The 16,432-nt window shown below is 43.8% G+C and overlaps 1 protein-coding gene across 2 annotated transcripts in view; it reads right to left on the bottom strand.

The window, feature by feature from the left end:
* LOC144169991 (uncharacterized) overlaps window positions 1–16,432 on the bottom strand; it is a 190,762-nt gene that overhangs the window by 64,393 nt on the left and 109,937 nt on the right. For both annotated transcript variants that reach the window (XM_077699479.1, XM_077699478.1), the window contains exons 3-7: window positions 7,105–7,198; window positions 5,162–5,291; window positions 3,891–4,033; window positions 2,716–2,843; window positions 1,219–1,422 (exon numbers count right to left, since the gene is read on the bottom strand). In XM_077699479.1, the coding sequence (XP_077555605.1) occupies window positions 1,219–1,422; window positions 2,716–2,843; window positions 3,891–4,033; window positions 5,162–5,291; window positions 7,105–7,198 (699 nt within the window). The remainder of the gene's footprint in view (window positions 1–1,218; window positions 1,423–2,715; window positions 2,844–3,890; window positions 4,034–5,161; window positions 5,292–7,104; window positions 7,199–16,432) is intronic.

Raw genomic sequence — 16,432 nt, 5'->3', positions numbered from 1 at the left:
ATCGGATGTAGAAGATTGGTTATAAGGGACAAGTCACCCTTGAACTTTAATCAATAATCTCGCTTGTAATAGACATTTTAACTTCAGACGCAGTGCCACCAGTCACTAATTGCAGTTGCTTCCATCCTGGAAGCACAGGTGGACGACAGACGCCTGCAGTCGCTATTTATTATAACTTCAGCAAACACACAGTGGTTCAGTCAGCTATAAAATGACGATGAGAAGCCCTGCCAATGGAAATGCAACTTACAGAAGTGGTTGAAGCTTACTGCCATCATGGAGCGCGATCGCACATGCGGGTTCCCCCGCGGGCATAGCTCCCAATCAAAAAGCATCGCAGCTGTTGAGTCCTGCAAGCATAATGAATAGCCTGAGCACACAGCGGAAGAAGCTGTGCACTCCGCCTATTCATCAGGCTTGTGAACTCAACATGTACGATTCATCTTCCACAAATGAGGAATGAAAAAAAAGCTTGCAGAATCGGTTGTAAAATATACAGTGTAAATACAGTCATGAAGCAAACGAAGATTCAGAACTGTTTCATAAATTCTGGGGGCCAAACATAAATTAGAATGAGTCTTTTGAAACATGCTGTAGCATTCTTTTGAGCTTGTTTTAGTCATAGGGTGCCCACATTGAACCAGGGTCTCATTAGTAAGTGAAAACATGGTACCCTGCTTATAAGAGACATCTCGTATAAGAGACAGAAACTGCTCCCCGGTACGTGTCTCTTATAAAGGGGTTCAACTGTATAAACCACATAAATGGTAGTCACGGAATGTTTGCTTATGTGTTGATTGATTGTAAGGATTAACACACCGACGCAACGCAGGCGATGAGGCACGCCGTAGTGGAGGGCTCCGGATTAATTTTGACCACCTGGGGATCTTTAACGTGTGCCAGAATCTTACACACACGGGCGTTTTCGCTTTTCGCCTCCATCAGAAAAGTTCGTGTATGTGTGTGAGAGAGAGAGGTAAACAAAACAGTGGGCATTATTATTTACACAAAAAACAGGAAATCTGGATTACAAAATATGTATCCCGAAGTTTTTCGTGTTGAAAAAAACAAGACAACAAAATTGCTCAGCCAAAAAGGCATTCCCTGTAGTTGGGCTTATTTTGTCGTATCAATTTATCGTTTAGCTATTTACAAACCCAGCTCTGCTTGGAGCAATTGAGTTTTAATGCACACATGCGGACTCTGACATTCACCTACCAGGCTCATAATTTTGCCATAATCAAAGGCAGACTGCAGGTCCTTCATGAGATCTTTCTGACTTTCTTCGGACATGGCGCACAGGGAGTCAGCCACGGCCTGTAGAACGCGGGGGTCATCCGGCATTATGTAGGATGCAATTGTCTCAACATGGCATTCTTGTTTGAGCCCTTGCTTGGCATTCATTCCCAATGTGTGCAAGACCTGCAAATGCACACGCATGTCAGTGTACAAATCAGGGAAAGGTAGCCATTGAAGCAACAGTTCACAATAGTTAAAGGGCAATAACCACCACAAAGTTTGTGGTAAAGTTAAGTCTGTGCGAAAAACAATTCTTGCTAAATGAAAAAAAAAAGGTAAAAAAAGCCGTTGTTAAAATGAAATCACTTTATTCAAAATTGTACGCAACCCCAAGCTAAAGTATTATGTGTTTACAGTTACAGGGGCCACGTGCTTGTATCGAGACATCCCTTATAACAATCTTCCCTCGTCCCAATTACTTCCGCGTAAAAGATGTTTATTGTACTTTCAATAAATGGAAATATTAAATTTCATCTTGACAGCGGTCAAGGATTACACAGAAGTCAGTTCAGCCACGCGTACTTCTACAGCTAAATAAAAATTTATTTTAGTCTGGGACTTAAACTCAAGAACACTGCCTTTCTACAAAGCGTTATCACGTACGGTACTAACCGAGCTAGTGAATTGATATGTGTATAAAGATAGACCAGTTTAGAGGAAGGATAATTCGGAATAAAAATATTGTACAGAAATTCTAAGAAGTATCCACTAATCCAAAAGCATTCTTATGCTGCTTCTCTGGTTCACAAACCTTATGTTTTGTTGGTGGCATTGAAGAAACACGTCCCGCCGTGTCCCACTCCTTCAAAACTATCATGTCAACCAAGCCGGAACGCTGTCCAAATGCTGCTAATTTTCCCCAAGACGCAGCTGCACTTTTTTTCCATTGCCTCACCATATCACCTTGGTGAGTCAACGGCATCGTCACCAGTTTTTTTGCTTTCACCAATCATATATAATGATATTATTATACTATAATCACATTTAGTAATCAGTTATTCTTATTTTTTATGCTCAGCAGCTCTGCAGCAGGCTTCTCTGCACACACACCTGTGATGCGGGAAAGTAAGCTTTGGCGGTGGCCTGGAGAGAACAGCTGTCCGTGTTGTTGTTGTTTTTTTGTTTCAGTTGTTCCTTATCAGTTGCAAAGCTAACACTCATCTACATTTTTCACTATTTATCGACTAAATTTCTTAACTTCGGCATTTCAACAATTTCGAGCAGATACAAGCATAGGCAGATGTTAATGGCGTACTTGCCCAACAATGTATATGCATTATTATAGCGATACAAATGCCCACATACAAGTGTCCAAATATTGCATGGTATCCATCTCGGCCTAACTAACAGCCTGAAACGGGCTGGAAATGAAAGAGGGAACGCAGTGCATCAGAAGGAATACTCAGATGTGCTTACAGCAGGGATATTGATGCGCGACTCCAGAAGTTGATCCACTGTTTCAGGCGTCATGTTTGTTCTGCTCAAAAATACACTTCTGGCGTACCGCTTGTTGCCGATGACGTCCATCAATGGGAGGCCCTTTCCTGAAAAAGGAAGCAGTGGGCTTGCTTTTTAAGCTTATGCGTTGCACACAGTGTTTGATGCAAGCACTGGAGGTGAAATGTATGTCGGAACCAGAGGTCTTGTATTAAAAAAAAAAGACTTGTACAAACAACAAGACTGTTGTACAAACACTGACAAACAAATATTATCACTCTAAATATATTTTTATCTCTTTACAGCTCCTCGTTGCAAGGTTACTGCTACTGGCACCGCAAAGGAAACACAGCGCGCATTCCGTTTTGTTAAATAGTTGGCGCTAAGAAACAAACATAAATAAATCATTACTTGCATTGATTATGATAATGCAAGTTACTTCTCATTCTCTCAAATATGATTATCTCACTGGCCAATAAAAGACCTTCACTCGGCCACTTTTTTTTACCATCGTACTATATTGGGCTCCGTATGAACAAACATTGCACGAGTTGCTGACAGCATGCAATATGGTGCTGTAAAGCCTCGCCAGTCAGCATTTTGTGTTCGAATTTAGTGACACACAGGTTCCAGAGGTATAATGGTAAACGTGACACTTTGTTTCAGACACAGCAAATTCTTGAAAAGCATCGGCCTACGATATTTGCAGCCGTGAACCAGCGTCATGGAGGCATTCAGCTCTCGATAAAGTTTGTGCACCAAGTTTTATTGTGAACCAAAATTTGCCTTTTAGAGCTAACACTGCTACATGCCACCAGCGTGGCGAACTTCATCAGCAAAAGTGGCTTCTTCAACTGCTGAAGCGGTGATCGCTCGGGCAGTAAAACACACATGTGATGCAGAAACAGCAAAATTGTCTTCCACTAGAATGTGCAATGACCATTGGTGCCTTCATTCAACCTGCACGTGCACTCCGACACGTACTCATGCATGATAAGTCATAATGGGCGTGACAGCACCTGTGTGAAGAAGCGAAGACTCTAAAGTATAAGGAACAACACAACACTCTCCATGTGCATCCATTTTCAGATGTACTTAGTGCATCTTAAGATGCATTAAACGTGTCGTAAGAGGTTGTTTGTGCAAATATTTACCAAGCAGTCGTTGCGTCATCTCGTCGGCAAACAGGCCTTCCAGGGGCCTCAGGATATCAGCCAGCACGGGGAGAGCCTTGATCACGGAGAGTATGCTGTTGTCTCGGAGCAGTGGCGATAAATCATGGACTAGTTCGTGTATCCTGGTATGTGTGAGAAAGAACAAGGATGACACTGAAGTTTGCCTGTCTGACATGTCAACAAACTCACTGTTTTCCACGCATGTGCGCAGCAAAACATAATTCAGATTTTTCTTTCTCTTCAATTATTGCGTCTTCACTTCGGGGATTCATCTTCACAGTGCAAAAAATAACGGGACAAAGGGGAGGAACACATTGGACAAGCGCTTGTCCAGTTATTTTTTGCGCTGTGAGGATCGATGAATCTGTACCAACTAGCCCGGTTTTCTCTGCTACTTCAGGGATCTCTATAAAACGTGTTTTGGATGTGCATTTTGATGTGAAAAATAAAACGACACATTACGACATTATCTCTTCTGTTCTGAAAATGACATTATGATCAGACGACCCTTTTGCGACCCCATCTATGTTGTGTTTTTGTGCACTGGTTTTTAAGTACTCTTCCGCTCTTTGAACGTTCATATGTCTCTAATTCATCTCCAGCTGTGTTCTGTAAATCAATGCTGATGTAAATTTTGAGGACGTTCACAATTGTGGCACAAAGATTTTCCGCCCCAGTGGTTGCTGTACCCTGTGCAGTTCTGTTTCGCAAGCTGCATCCCTGAGACTGGCAGCTTCTCTGTTCCACCGCACATTCTCTCGCACATGGCCATGCCATCACCAATGCACTAGTGCTGCTTCTTATTCCATTGCACTATGACTGGCTCGCATTACACTATCACTTGCATTCATGCACTGTACCCCACAGCAGGAATAAGTTTTCGCCTCCTTTTCCCTTTTCTATCTCTCCTAAATGCAGTTTCCCACTCCTCTGGCCACACGGCAATGATAATTTAGCTTCTTTGTCATTCACACGTCGACAGAGGAAGTGGCAGCTTAATCGATGGTGGGAATTGATTACAGGCAGATGCAGAAGCCGAAAATGCCTACTAGCAGCTGATGCCTGATAGGCTTCGGATTTTTTTTGTTGTTGTTTATAACACCACTGTAAAATCATTCATAGCACCTCCAGCATAGAGCCTGAACTGTCCATTTAATTGTACTGTTAAAGCTTCCATTGGATACAAGGTAACACTTTACGGGCGAACAGTAAGAACTACCAGAACAGTCAAGCCACTTGCAGGTGCTTACCTTGACCCAGGATAGGTAGGTATTTCCTGGTAGGACGATTTGTTAAGGCACTTGTTGTCTACATTGCAAATGAGTGACTGAAGCACGGGTAGCCCACCAGCACTTGGCAGCGCCCGAGCATTGTAGTGACCTATATGGGGAAAAAAAGAAATAAAATAACCTCTCGCACTCTGTCTTCCTCGATGCTGCGGTCTACCTTCTTTTTATGTTTTCTTTTGCTTTTATTTACTTTTATTATTATTATTCCTAATATGTTAAAATGTTTTGAGGACCCCATTTTATTGCTACATTTTGAAATCAGTGTAATGAAGTTGTAATTAATGCAGCTATTGCAATTAAAGGTTATCTGGCTGAAATACACTGGTCATTTTGCAGCGTTCTTAAGCGCTTGAGAGAGCTACAACCTTTTCATTAACGCCCAGAGTATTTTCTTGTGATTTGAGTCACCGATGCTTCTTTTACGCACAGCGTTTTTATTCATGTCTTTAAGAACTTACCTACAGTAGTCAGTTTTAGTCGCAACGATTAGGAACTATCCTTTAGTAACTTGCTTAATCCATTCCAGCCTTGAAGGATGTTTTCACCTGAAGGGATCACTAATGTAGAGAAAATTTCAAATTTCCTGCTACATGACGTCAGCAAGGGCGTCATTGGGGAGGTACCAGAAATAATATTCTTTTAAGTTTTAACTGCATACTAGCAATAAATCAGCGTGGTTGAACGGAACTAGATGTACCACTACAACTGTACAATTATGTTCACTGACAATAGATTGTGTCGGTGGCTACCAATCATACAAACTGTTCCCTGTGACAACATAATGGAAGTGCAAAAAAGCGGATGGTGAGTCACCACACTTTCACCTGTTCTCTGTATTATGCAGATCAATTGCTCGAAGTTTGCGTCAAAATTGGTATGGCTGTTATTTCGGCGCAGCAGTCTTTCAAATGAACGAAGCTTGTATTTCATCTAGCTGGTCTCTTGAACACAATTTTGTTGCATATTGTCCCACCTACTGCACTCACTGTGAACACAAATCAACTTGCCTTTTCTAATTCCTTGCATACAACAACAGTATGAAAGCGCATGAAAATGGTACAAAATTCTGTAGACTGTCTACTAATGCATAGCATTCTTTCTAGTTGCTCAGCTATACACCGAACTCCTGTAACGTCGGCTCCACCACTGTACACAGGAGCATTTGCCAGAAAGGCATTTGGCCAGGAGCAATGCAAACAATGATAAGTCTAAGGGTGAAGGCCCCGTGTGTCCCCATAAAACGCCCAGAGCCCGAGACGCTAGAGCACTTACTGTGCTCTTGCCGCCAGCACGACACCGCGAGGGCAGAACTCCGGGCCGCACTCCAGCGACTCGGTGCCCCAAGTCACAAGCTAGAAGACTTCCTGTTCCCCACGGGACCGGACGCCATCCGACGGGAGGTCTTCCAGCACCTACCCAAGTTCCTGGTTACAACAGGACTAGCGCTGCGTTTGTAGCCATCGAGTCATGGACGAAACGAACGCGATATAGACTATCCCCCACTCTCCTACCGCTCTTCTCTTCCCCCTTCTCTCTTCGTATCCTTTGAAACCAAAATCCCCTTCCCTGGACTTGGTTGTATGAGGGTGAACTCCCCGTTGAATTCAACAATATCCCCAGGCCTTTTCTCTTCCCTCCTTTGTTAAAGTGGACTTCACCACTACACACAAATGCCTTGCTAGGGCAGCGTGTCACATCTTTTTGTTTGGTTATTAATTATTTTCCAGCTATGAAGATACCAATCTACGTTGGCACCAGTATAATGATTACATGTGTTAGTTAGACCAGTTACGCATTTATTTTTTAGATATAAGGCTGTGCGCCAAAAGCGTCACGCTTTTTTTCGTGCAATACTCTCCAACGAACTAGAAACAAGAAACGCAGGAAATTCGGCCGGGACTCACATGTTTCTTGGTTAACTGGAGGAAATGCTTTCCGCAGCAGTAAGACGATGAGGAAAATTGTGATGGGCCATAGCAGCTCTAAGGCCAGAATAACCTGCGTGTGAAAGAGAAAAGAAATGCAGTTTTGAGACAATCAGTATTCCCATATCTATTGAGAGCATAATCATATTTAGGAATCAGCAGTGGCCCCAGCTGCTATTCGACAGCATTTTAAAACAGAGTTAAATATAAACATTAGTTTAAAAAAACAATGTACAGAAGGTTATATTGTGTATACGTTCCCCCGTAACCGAAGTTAACAAACTCGAAAGTTTGCACTATTTAAAAATAGGGCCATTTTAAATTGGCGCACCCCCCATGCAGTGACGTCACAAAGCAAAGCAGTCCAGTTGGCTGCGGCACCTGTTAGCTAATTAGTACTATGGGTGTCCGCGTTAACCTTATCACGTGCTATTTGTCGAAGTCACGATTGTGCAAATATCTTTCTAATGTAGCGCTCAAATCCCCCGCCTAGAAAGACGCAAAACTAACGCCGTTCCCATATTTTCTCTGACCTCGGGGAATCGTATCACATTACGCTAGAGGCCAACTGCATACCGTATACACGCTTCCTACCTCATTTTTGCGCCTTCCAAGCCTCGCCGATCTCCCTTCACAGATAATCATCTTAAAGCGGAGTGATTAACTACTAAGCCTTTGCTTCTTTTAGAAAAGCATCGGAAGCATGTTGAAGAAGGGCGCGATGGAAGGAAGTTGTCTAAACCGCGGGTTTCGAGATCAATGGGTAATAAGTAAAACAGAGGCGCCACCTGAATGCTAGCCCAACTCTTGCAATTCGACTTTCGCAATTGAGTTTTTGTAATCACATGATTACAAATCGTTAGATTAGAAAAATGGTCGCCATCCCTCCCAGCGAAAGTGGGTGTCCAGACTCCAGTGAAGTTGTTGTAAACCACCACAAATGCTGATGGGGGAGGGTATGAAATGTTTCTCGTCGTCTTGGCGGGCTTTTCGCTTGCGCGCGGCTTTTTTGGCGGCAAATGCTGGGTCTTACCTAGCCTGGCGCATGCGCTCGGAGTGTTGGGCAAGAAGCTGCTCTATTTAGCGACACTAGTCCTGCCTAGCCTTTAAACATAATATGCAAACATAATCCTTACCAGGAACACATGATGGAGGGAGGGGGGGGGGGGGTGTTGTTGTGAATGGTTTTTTGTCGTAAACAAGAAACCTGTTAACGACACGAAATTTTACGATCCTGCCATAGCCCTTACGGGTTGCAGTATGTATAGATAAATAAACTAGAGACTCACAGCTTCGCTGAAAATGAATATGTGATTATGCACTACTATATTCGCTCATATTCCGGAGACATTGCGAAAAGGCTAGCCGACAAAATGACAATGAAATCGGCTCACGCACAATAACCGGGTACAGTAAAACAAGACAAAAAAAACGGTAAAGATCTAATTCTGAGAATTTACGGCAAGCATTTTTTCCGGCCGCTCTGCAATACACCAGCCCCTTTACGTCGGCTTCACTTCTATACACATATGCAATGCTAGGAAGACATTTTACTATGAAGAAATCTAAGCAGCCTTACACCGAAGTATGCGGGCCTCACGTATCATGCAGTTTTAGCATATCGTTACCGTGTTTGCGTTACCGTTTACCGTGTTTGCGGGAGTCGACTGCGCAGCGCGAGAGTTACCGCGAACGGTAACTTACCGGCACAGGCTTCACCGTCGCCATCGCTTCCGGTAACACGGTAAACGGTAACGCAAACACGGCAACGATATGCTAAAACTGCCTAGCAGGCAGTTTTTAATGTCGGAGTACTTTAAAGTCGGCTTCCCTCTTACACACACTGCTAGCGCATTGTCGTGCATTTCCTTTTTACAGCGAAGCTGTATACCTCTACAGTCTATCCCCAAACAGTTTCATCTCCGTGGACAAAAATCTCCGTGAGCAAAAACGCATACTAAAACACCGGGACAATCGTTTTCCAACGCCGCGCTCGAGCGGAGAACACACCGGGACAATCGTTTTACAACGTCTCGCGCTGGAACGCGTCCGGCTTCAAAGACACAAGACTTTCAGAGCAAATGTGTACGCCTCCACCCCCCAACGGCTTCATCACCATGGGCAAAAACGCCAAGGAGCCAAGGCCTGAGACACCGAGCGCTGATCAGCGAAACGGCATTGGGATGATAGGGAACCTGTGAGCAAGCCCCCCCTTTCACCACCACCACCACCCCCACTACGTGTTCCTGGTAAAGATTATGTTTGCATATTATCTTTGGAGGTTAGGCAGGATCTGGTGACACTAGCCGAGCGCAAGCGACAAGTTCGCCGAGACGACGAGAAACATTTCATACCCTCCTCCATCTCCATTTGTAGTGGTTTACAGCAGCTTTGATGGACATACACTTTGGCAGGGCGGGATCGATGGGGACCAATGTTTTTTCGTTCAGTTCTTTTTTACCGATTCTGAATAGACCAATCACCTAAATGTGTACTATAATGACGATTGCGCGTGTTAACTTGTCCAGTTATGCATTTATTTTGCAGATATGCAGCATCACGCGAAAGGAATAAGCCCGCGGTTTTAAGTGGGGTAGTCGCCAAAAATTGCCTACGCATTAAAACCAGGTTTTGAAAACGTGTCCAGTGAAACGAACCCGGCGCCAGCCCGTAAGCTGGCGCCGCGCGATAACAGCTTCAAGACCGAGATCAGACGAAACCGGAAAGATACATACAGCGAGTCTGTGCACCCTCGCCGTGGGCTGTACTCTGATCTCGATCTCGTACTGCGGTCGCTTATCAGGCACACTAGCGAAGTCGGCAGACAAGCACGTGCTTTGCACTTGTATGCAGCTCCCTTTCCGGCCAAATTGAAGCTCGCCAACCAAGATCTGGAGAATGAGGCCGGACGAGGCCTTCTCGAACTTGGCAAGCTTTCTTTGGGGCCCGCTAAGCCGTGCCAACAAGATCGGGCAATATTTTAGCGGGGCGTTGAAATTCAGCGACCTGTAAATTAAGCCACTGCCAACGAAGCCTACAAAATTAATGCGGAAGGATTGAAGGTATGTTGACACTAATTGTCAATTATACGCGCGAACAACGGGTCCCCCTTCAGTAGACTTTCTCGAGCGTAGAAAATTCTCACAATAAACACGGGAAAAATTGACGGGAGGGATAGCGTTGCGCGTGGCAAGGGATGAAAGGTTGACGAGAACAGAGGACATGATAAACTAATTAACTGAGCGTAGCTGCCGAAATAGCCGCATGGATATGCCCATTGACTGACGCGGATTTTGTACTCTTGGGCAGGGGTTCTCAACCACGAGCGTGCCGGGGAACCCTTGCGACCCCCTGAAAAATTTATGGACGATCTCATGATAAACAATGTTTTTGCGCGTGATAACGTCGAACAACGTACTCTTGCAGCGTAAGGTGCTTTTACACGTATTTTTTACGGCCGAATTTTGTGCGTCTGGCTTTCTTGCACAGTTTAAATGTTGTGCAAAAAGCCCTTTTTATAGCCACGTTTGTTTGCGTTGGCGGCAAGGTTTGACAAAACAAAAACAATAAAAAAAAACTGAACTGTCGCTGAGAGACTCGCAGTCCGTGGGCTACTGTAAGTGTCCTCACCAAGCCCTATTTGAGAATCGCTGCTCCAGGAATTGCCTGATTACACGTTTTCATGCGTCAAGTTTACCGCAAGAGTTTACGCGCTATCAGCGCGTTTCAGAAGACCAAGTTGTTAAATGTTTTCCTAATAATGTATTTGACATATCTGTTCCAGCTTAAATTTATCGTCGTTGAAAAAAACTTCAAACTATTAAGTCGTTGAAACAGTTTTTGTTGAGGTTCTGCGATCAATTCGGTTTAGTGACGTCCTTATGTTTGACGCAGTCATCGGCGGACAGAAGTAATGAAGAGACTACATTACATCCGATATCATTGATGTGCACTCTGAATAACAAAGAATTTAACATGTATCCCTAACACCAGACTTGACTATGTTTAGTCTGTAAATTATGTGGGATCGGGATTGGTTACTAGGGGATGAATACATTAGGTGACCTTCTGGTCAAGCTGAAAGTTACGAATATGCCATCTAACGTCATGCTCATTGTACGGTATACCGGTTGCCGACGTTGGACCTCGAAGCATGACATTAGGCCTAGCTTTGGACCTAACGTCACGACTCCGCATGCCCGTTTCCAGAGATTTATTTAGAATTTCGATTTTTTTTGGGGGGGGAGGGGGGTCGAAATACTTCTGGGGGTGGGGTTTAGGGGTGTGTTGCCGGGGTGTGTATAAATCCCTGCCCGTGTCGTCTTCTGCTGCGCATCAAGCTTTTCACAAGTGAGTTACAAACTGCAAAATACGCTAGGCTTCGCAAATGAGGCTTCATAAATGATGATCACGAAACAGGCTTCACGAATTTCCAGCGAAACCAGCAAAGGTGGGCTAATCGCGTTTTCGCACTCAAGAAGGTAGGAAGGATAAGGCAATAGTACGTTTTTTTTTAATTGCGATAGATTGCCCTATGGCATAACAGGGAGGTTTAAAGGTACATGAAACTCCGGCTGGCTACCCTATACTCGGAAAGTGGGAAAGGAAGTATTTAGAGAGAAAGAAAGGGTGTATAAAATATGGGGAGTAGAGCTGGAGTAGCGAGAAAAGAAATTTTAAAGTTAACTACACTAACAAAACCATGGGCGTACTAAAGAATTTCAACAAATAATATACGAAGAATGGATGAACAGAGGGAACCAAGGTACATAAACAGGTACAATTACACATATACGGGGTAATAATACAATTTTAACACTTTACAAAGGAATTAAAGGATCGATATATTTTACATAGACAAGGAAGCAAAACAAGTCAAACATGGAACAATTGGTTTCAACAACGTTGAAGTTAAAAGATTCATCAATGCGAAGAAACGGTAGTAGGGTGGCTTGAAAAGATGGTAAGTTAATCGCAGAGACGATGTATTCAGGCAGCATGCTTGAATACACCGTCTCTTGTATCCATGTTAGGTACAACAGCTGGAGACCAAGCTGTTGCACTCTACATGGATTTTTGTACTTGCCGCTGAAAGTACTCCATAACTGGCGGGCCCGGGTCGTTCTGTCCGAAGCCTTTCACATTCCGCTCAATAAAAGTCTCTCTCTCTCTCTCTCTCTCTCTCTCTCTCTCTCTCTCTCTCTCTCTCTCTCTCTCTCTCTCTCTCTCTCTCTCTCTCTCTCTCTCTCTCTCTCTCTCTCTCTCTCTCTCTCTGTCTGTCTGTCTGTCTGTCTGTCTGTCTGTCTGTCTGTCTGTCTGTCTGTCTGTCTGTGGACCGCGTTAGCATGCGCTAGAACCCGCGGCAACCGGCGATGTCTGCCGCGCGAACTCGACGTCTGTGCTCCCCACTTCAGGCGCAAACGCAGGTGAACTGGCAGGAGAACAGCACGCGAGAGATCACGCCACGAACGCTACCCTGGGCAGAGCAACGTTACTAGAATAAACAGCTTATTCTAGTAACGTTGGGGCAGGGTGTTTTCGAAGGGGGAGCTAACCGACGCCGGGAGCTCCTCACGAGGCGCACGCTCACGTGCGCTTGGTATTTTTTCTCGGTATTTTTTTTTTTTTCTGGTAACGCTGGGCTGTGGAACTACAAGAATAAAGAGCTCTGCTGGTAAAAAGGCGAAACAGTTATATATTTTGCGCATGGGGAATAGCGGTAGGTTAAATACATGCTTTAAAACAGATAAGCTGCGATGACGTAAATTTCAGGATGAGATTAACCTTGTCGCCTGGTTCTGCACTGACTAGAGTAAATTAGCAGATAACAGCAGTGATGGGGCCAGATTATCTATGCGTGTTCTAAGGACAGTCTAATAAGTAATGTAAATGCCTTGTACTTGAGTTCGCTGGGTGTAGCTCTTAGTAGCTTTAGCTCTTAGTCGGTTGCGTACTCTGCGTGTATGTTCCAGCTCGGGTCAGAGTTAATGAAAACACCAATACATTTATATGGGGAAGCAGGCTATTCTTCGCTGTCATTTATTGTACAGAATTAAAGGGTCGGTCGGATGCGCAAGTAAATTTGACATATTTATGCTTTCTTAGCTGATACCCATCTGCCACGTGTTACGTCATTTCGGGTGGTATATTAGGTCGGACTCGTCGAGGACGTGCAGATGCGTCATCAGAAATTATTTTTCTCTAAATGGCACAATTATTTTTTTCTAAATGGCACAATAGTCCGCAAAGAGACGAATTGAAGTTGTTGTGTCAGTTGCGATATTTTCACAAAGACAAAAGGAGCCAAAGTGCAGAGCCCTGTGGGACACCTGACGTAACGTGGAATCGTAGTGATGCAGTTATGAATTCACGAATCCACTTTGTTGGTATACAATCAAGGATTAGATGATCAATTTTTTTATCAGAAAACGTATATGAGATATGTTCGGAGACCTTGTATACAAACCTGTCAAAATGGCGTCAGTGTCAAGGGACAAGGGAAGAGAACTGGTAAAGGTCGGTCACGTACAAAAAGCTGGGTTTGGCATGAAATGATTTGTCGGAAGCCGCGTTGATTTTCAAGGAGGTCTTTATTTAGGCTTAGGTGGGTCATAACGTGGCTTTCCAATATGTATTCGAGTAATAAGCCGCGAATCGATCGATGTTAAGGATCCGGGTTAATCAATGGTATGCAGTGCGCGTCTTATGCTCAGAGATCGAAGAGAGGCGCGAAGCGCGCAGATTTCCAGTCTTTTGAAGCGCAACCAGTTTCTGATCATTGCCGGAATATCGGTGACAATAATTAAGCTGATTGAGAATTGACGACGTTTGATCTTCAGGATTTTAGTGCTTGTGTTATCAGGGCCGGGGTTTGTAGATAGCACAAACGTTTCAGTTGCATGAGCGCCAACACTTACTGCCATTGTGACAACCTGGAACTGGTGTGTTATGGGCCTGTGTGGGATAGCCAGCCAGTTAACGCAGAGAGTGCATGCGTGAAAATACTTCGGAGATGTTTACTGAGAGACTGTTCTCACTCGTATAAACGAAGCACTTCACTCGCGTTGTCTTTTAACTGCAGAACTGCATCGTTACAGGGTACAAATAGCAAGTGAACCTTTGAGGCTTTACAGCACGGAGTCGACTTGGATTTGAACATTCTAAAAATACACCGGGAAAGTCTAAATAGCGTTTGTGTAATTTGTTGTCAAATTTTACTGCCCGTATATTTACAGCTGATCGTTCCCATGACTCTCGAGCCTGGTTGAGTAACGTGCTAAACTTAAAACCGCGCACAAAGTAATAGCTTTCACAGTAATAGCTGTGTGAAAATAATTTGTGTTACACTGGGTAACTCCAGAGTAATCACTTCTGCGATGAGCCGGAAAGCTGCACATCAATTGCAGGCATTCATTTGCCAATAACAAGAGCTGCGCGTAACATTTCTTCACATCGTAACCTTATTCGCGTGTTAGGCCTCTACCTAGAACTGCGTACAAAAAACCAGCTGGACTCGAGCGGAAAACACGCACAACGCAGAGTTGCGTGTCGGGATCCGTTCATTCGGAAGGCCGTGTATATATAGTCGACGAGTTCCTATCAACCTACGCAAGCGATGTCAAAACAAAGCGAACTCTAAAACGCAATAGCGAGTGTGTTAGCAATGCCAAGCGCCCCTGGAATGCTCGAGGTCGACGAGCGAACCTTTCCAGCAACCCGAACTCTGCGATGTTTTTCCATGGTGCACATAAAAACGCACAACATATGCCGTTACAGGCGAGTGATCACTTCTGGTGTGGAGAAATTTCAAAAGTGGTGACATACACAAGCAGACAGGACGGTGACTTCTCATTACAATTCAAATTTGGCGCTCAGCGCTCCAAACACGCGTACTGCGTATACAGTCGCTGCGGCCAGAGCCTCATGCACAGCAGCCCTTGCCTTGTGCACGGTAACCTTCCCCGCACAAACCGCCCGCAAAAAGATTGAGGTATAGATGTAATTTTAAAAGGGACTATTTCGATTTTACTGGTATTTTGCAAATATATATATAATACACGCTGTCGTACTTAGACGCGACGTATCCCCGCAGCGTAGCGGCTAAGAAGATAAAAATGGGTAATTAATATATATATATATATATATATATATATATATATATATATATATATATATATATATATATATATATATATATATATATATATATATATATATATATATATATATATATATATATATATATATATATATATATATATATATATATATATATATATATATATATATCAAACGCACTCCCCGAGGAACACCCATGTGATTAGGTTTGAGTGACAGATCGGTTACGGAGGAATTACCTCAGTGAATCGATTAGGTAACTTTCTGCTCAAGCTGAAAGCTACGGATTTAGTTTTAGAAGCGAAGCACCTTAGGACATAGAGTTTCATACTAACGTATATTAGAATGAAATCTGTCGCTGCAGTCGCGGGCCGCCGTGGGCGGCGCCATGACGCTAGACGTTCCTCGTCTACTTGGCTTAGACGCTTAGATAGTCATATGGCTTCTTTTTTTGTCTCGAAGCCAAAATCAACAAAAAAGGGTAACATTTTTTTCTTGTTCATCACGCATAAAGTTTCTACATAATTACTGACAAACTTATCTTTCTGTAGGTTCAATTTTGTAATAATAAAACAGATTTGATGAACCTTCTACAGTAATATTGTTGATTTTTGCTGCCAGAGCCAACTTTTCAGCGTGTTCATGAGCCATGCCAAGGACAAGTGGAACGTGCCTGCTCGGCCATAGAGTTTCTCAATATTACCTAGTGAGAAACTTCATGTGCTCGGCCCGTGCCTGGAACGTGCCTGGTATATGACGGAACTCTCGCCGAATTGCGGCTCCCGTAGACAGTGGAGCCAGATTTACCTCTAGTGTACATTAGTATGAAACTATGCCTTAGGACCTCGCTATGTCTGTGGCTTGTCCCTTGGCGTCCGTGTACACAGTGTTGCGCATGCGTGAGGAGCATTACATTGCATTGCATTGTATTGCATCGGATGGGACTGTATTGGATTGGATTGGAATTGTATATACTTTGCACACGCGTTGTCACTCATTTACATGCGCGAGTGAGCCATGCCACGGGTGATTTACGGTAAGGACGATCCCCAGTGCTTCGCCCACTCGTCATGATTCACTTCGTGGAGATGCGTGAATTTTTTATACGCTTGCGTTGTACACGATCAAATACCTTTAAAAATTAGATAAAAAGTGCATCTGTGTAACGAAAGTTATAAATGTATTTTTA

The sequence above is a fragment of the Haemaphysalis longicornis genome, unplaced genomic scaffold, assembly GCF_048455015.1.
Source record: "Haemaphysalis longicornis isolate Haplotype H1 unplaced genomic scaffold, Haemaphysalis longicornis Haplotype H1 scaffold_2, whole genome shotgun sequence".
Taxonomy (NCBI): domain Eukaryota; kingdom Metazoa; phylum Arthropoda; class Arachnida; order Ixodida; family Ixodidae; genus Haemaphysalis; species Haemaphysalis longicornis.
This window is presented reverse-complemented; position numbering and strand designations above follow the sequence as displayed.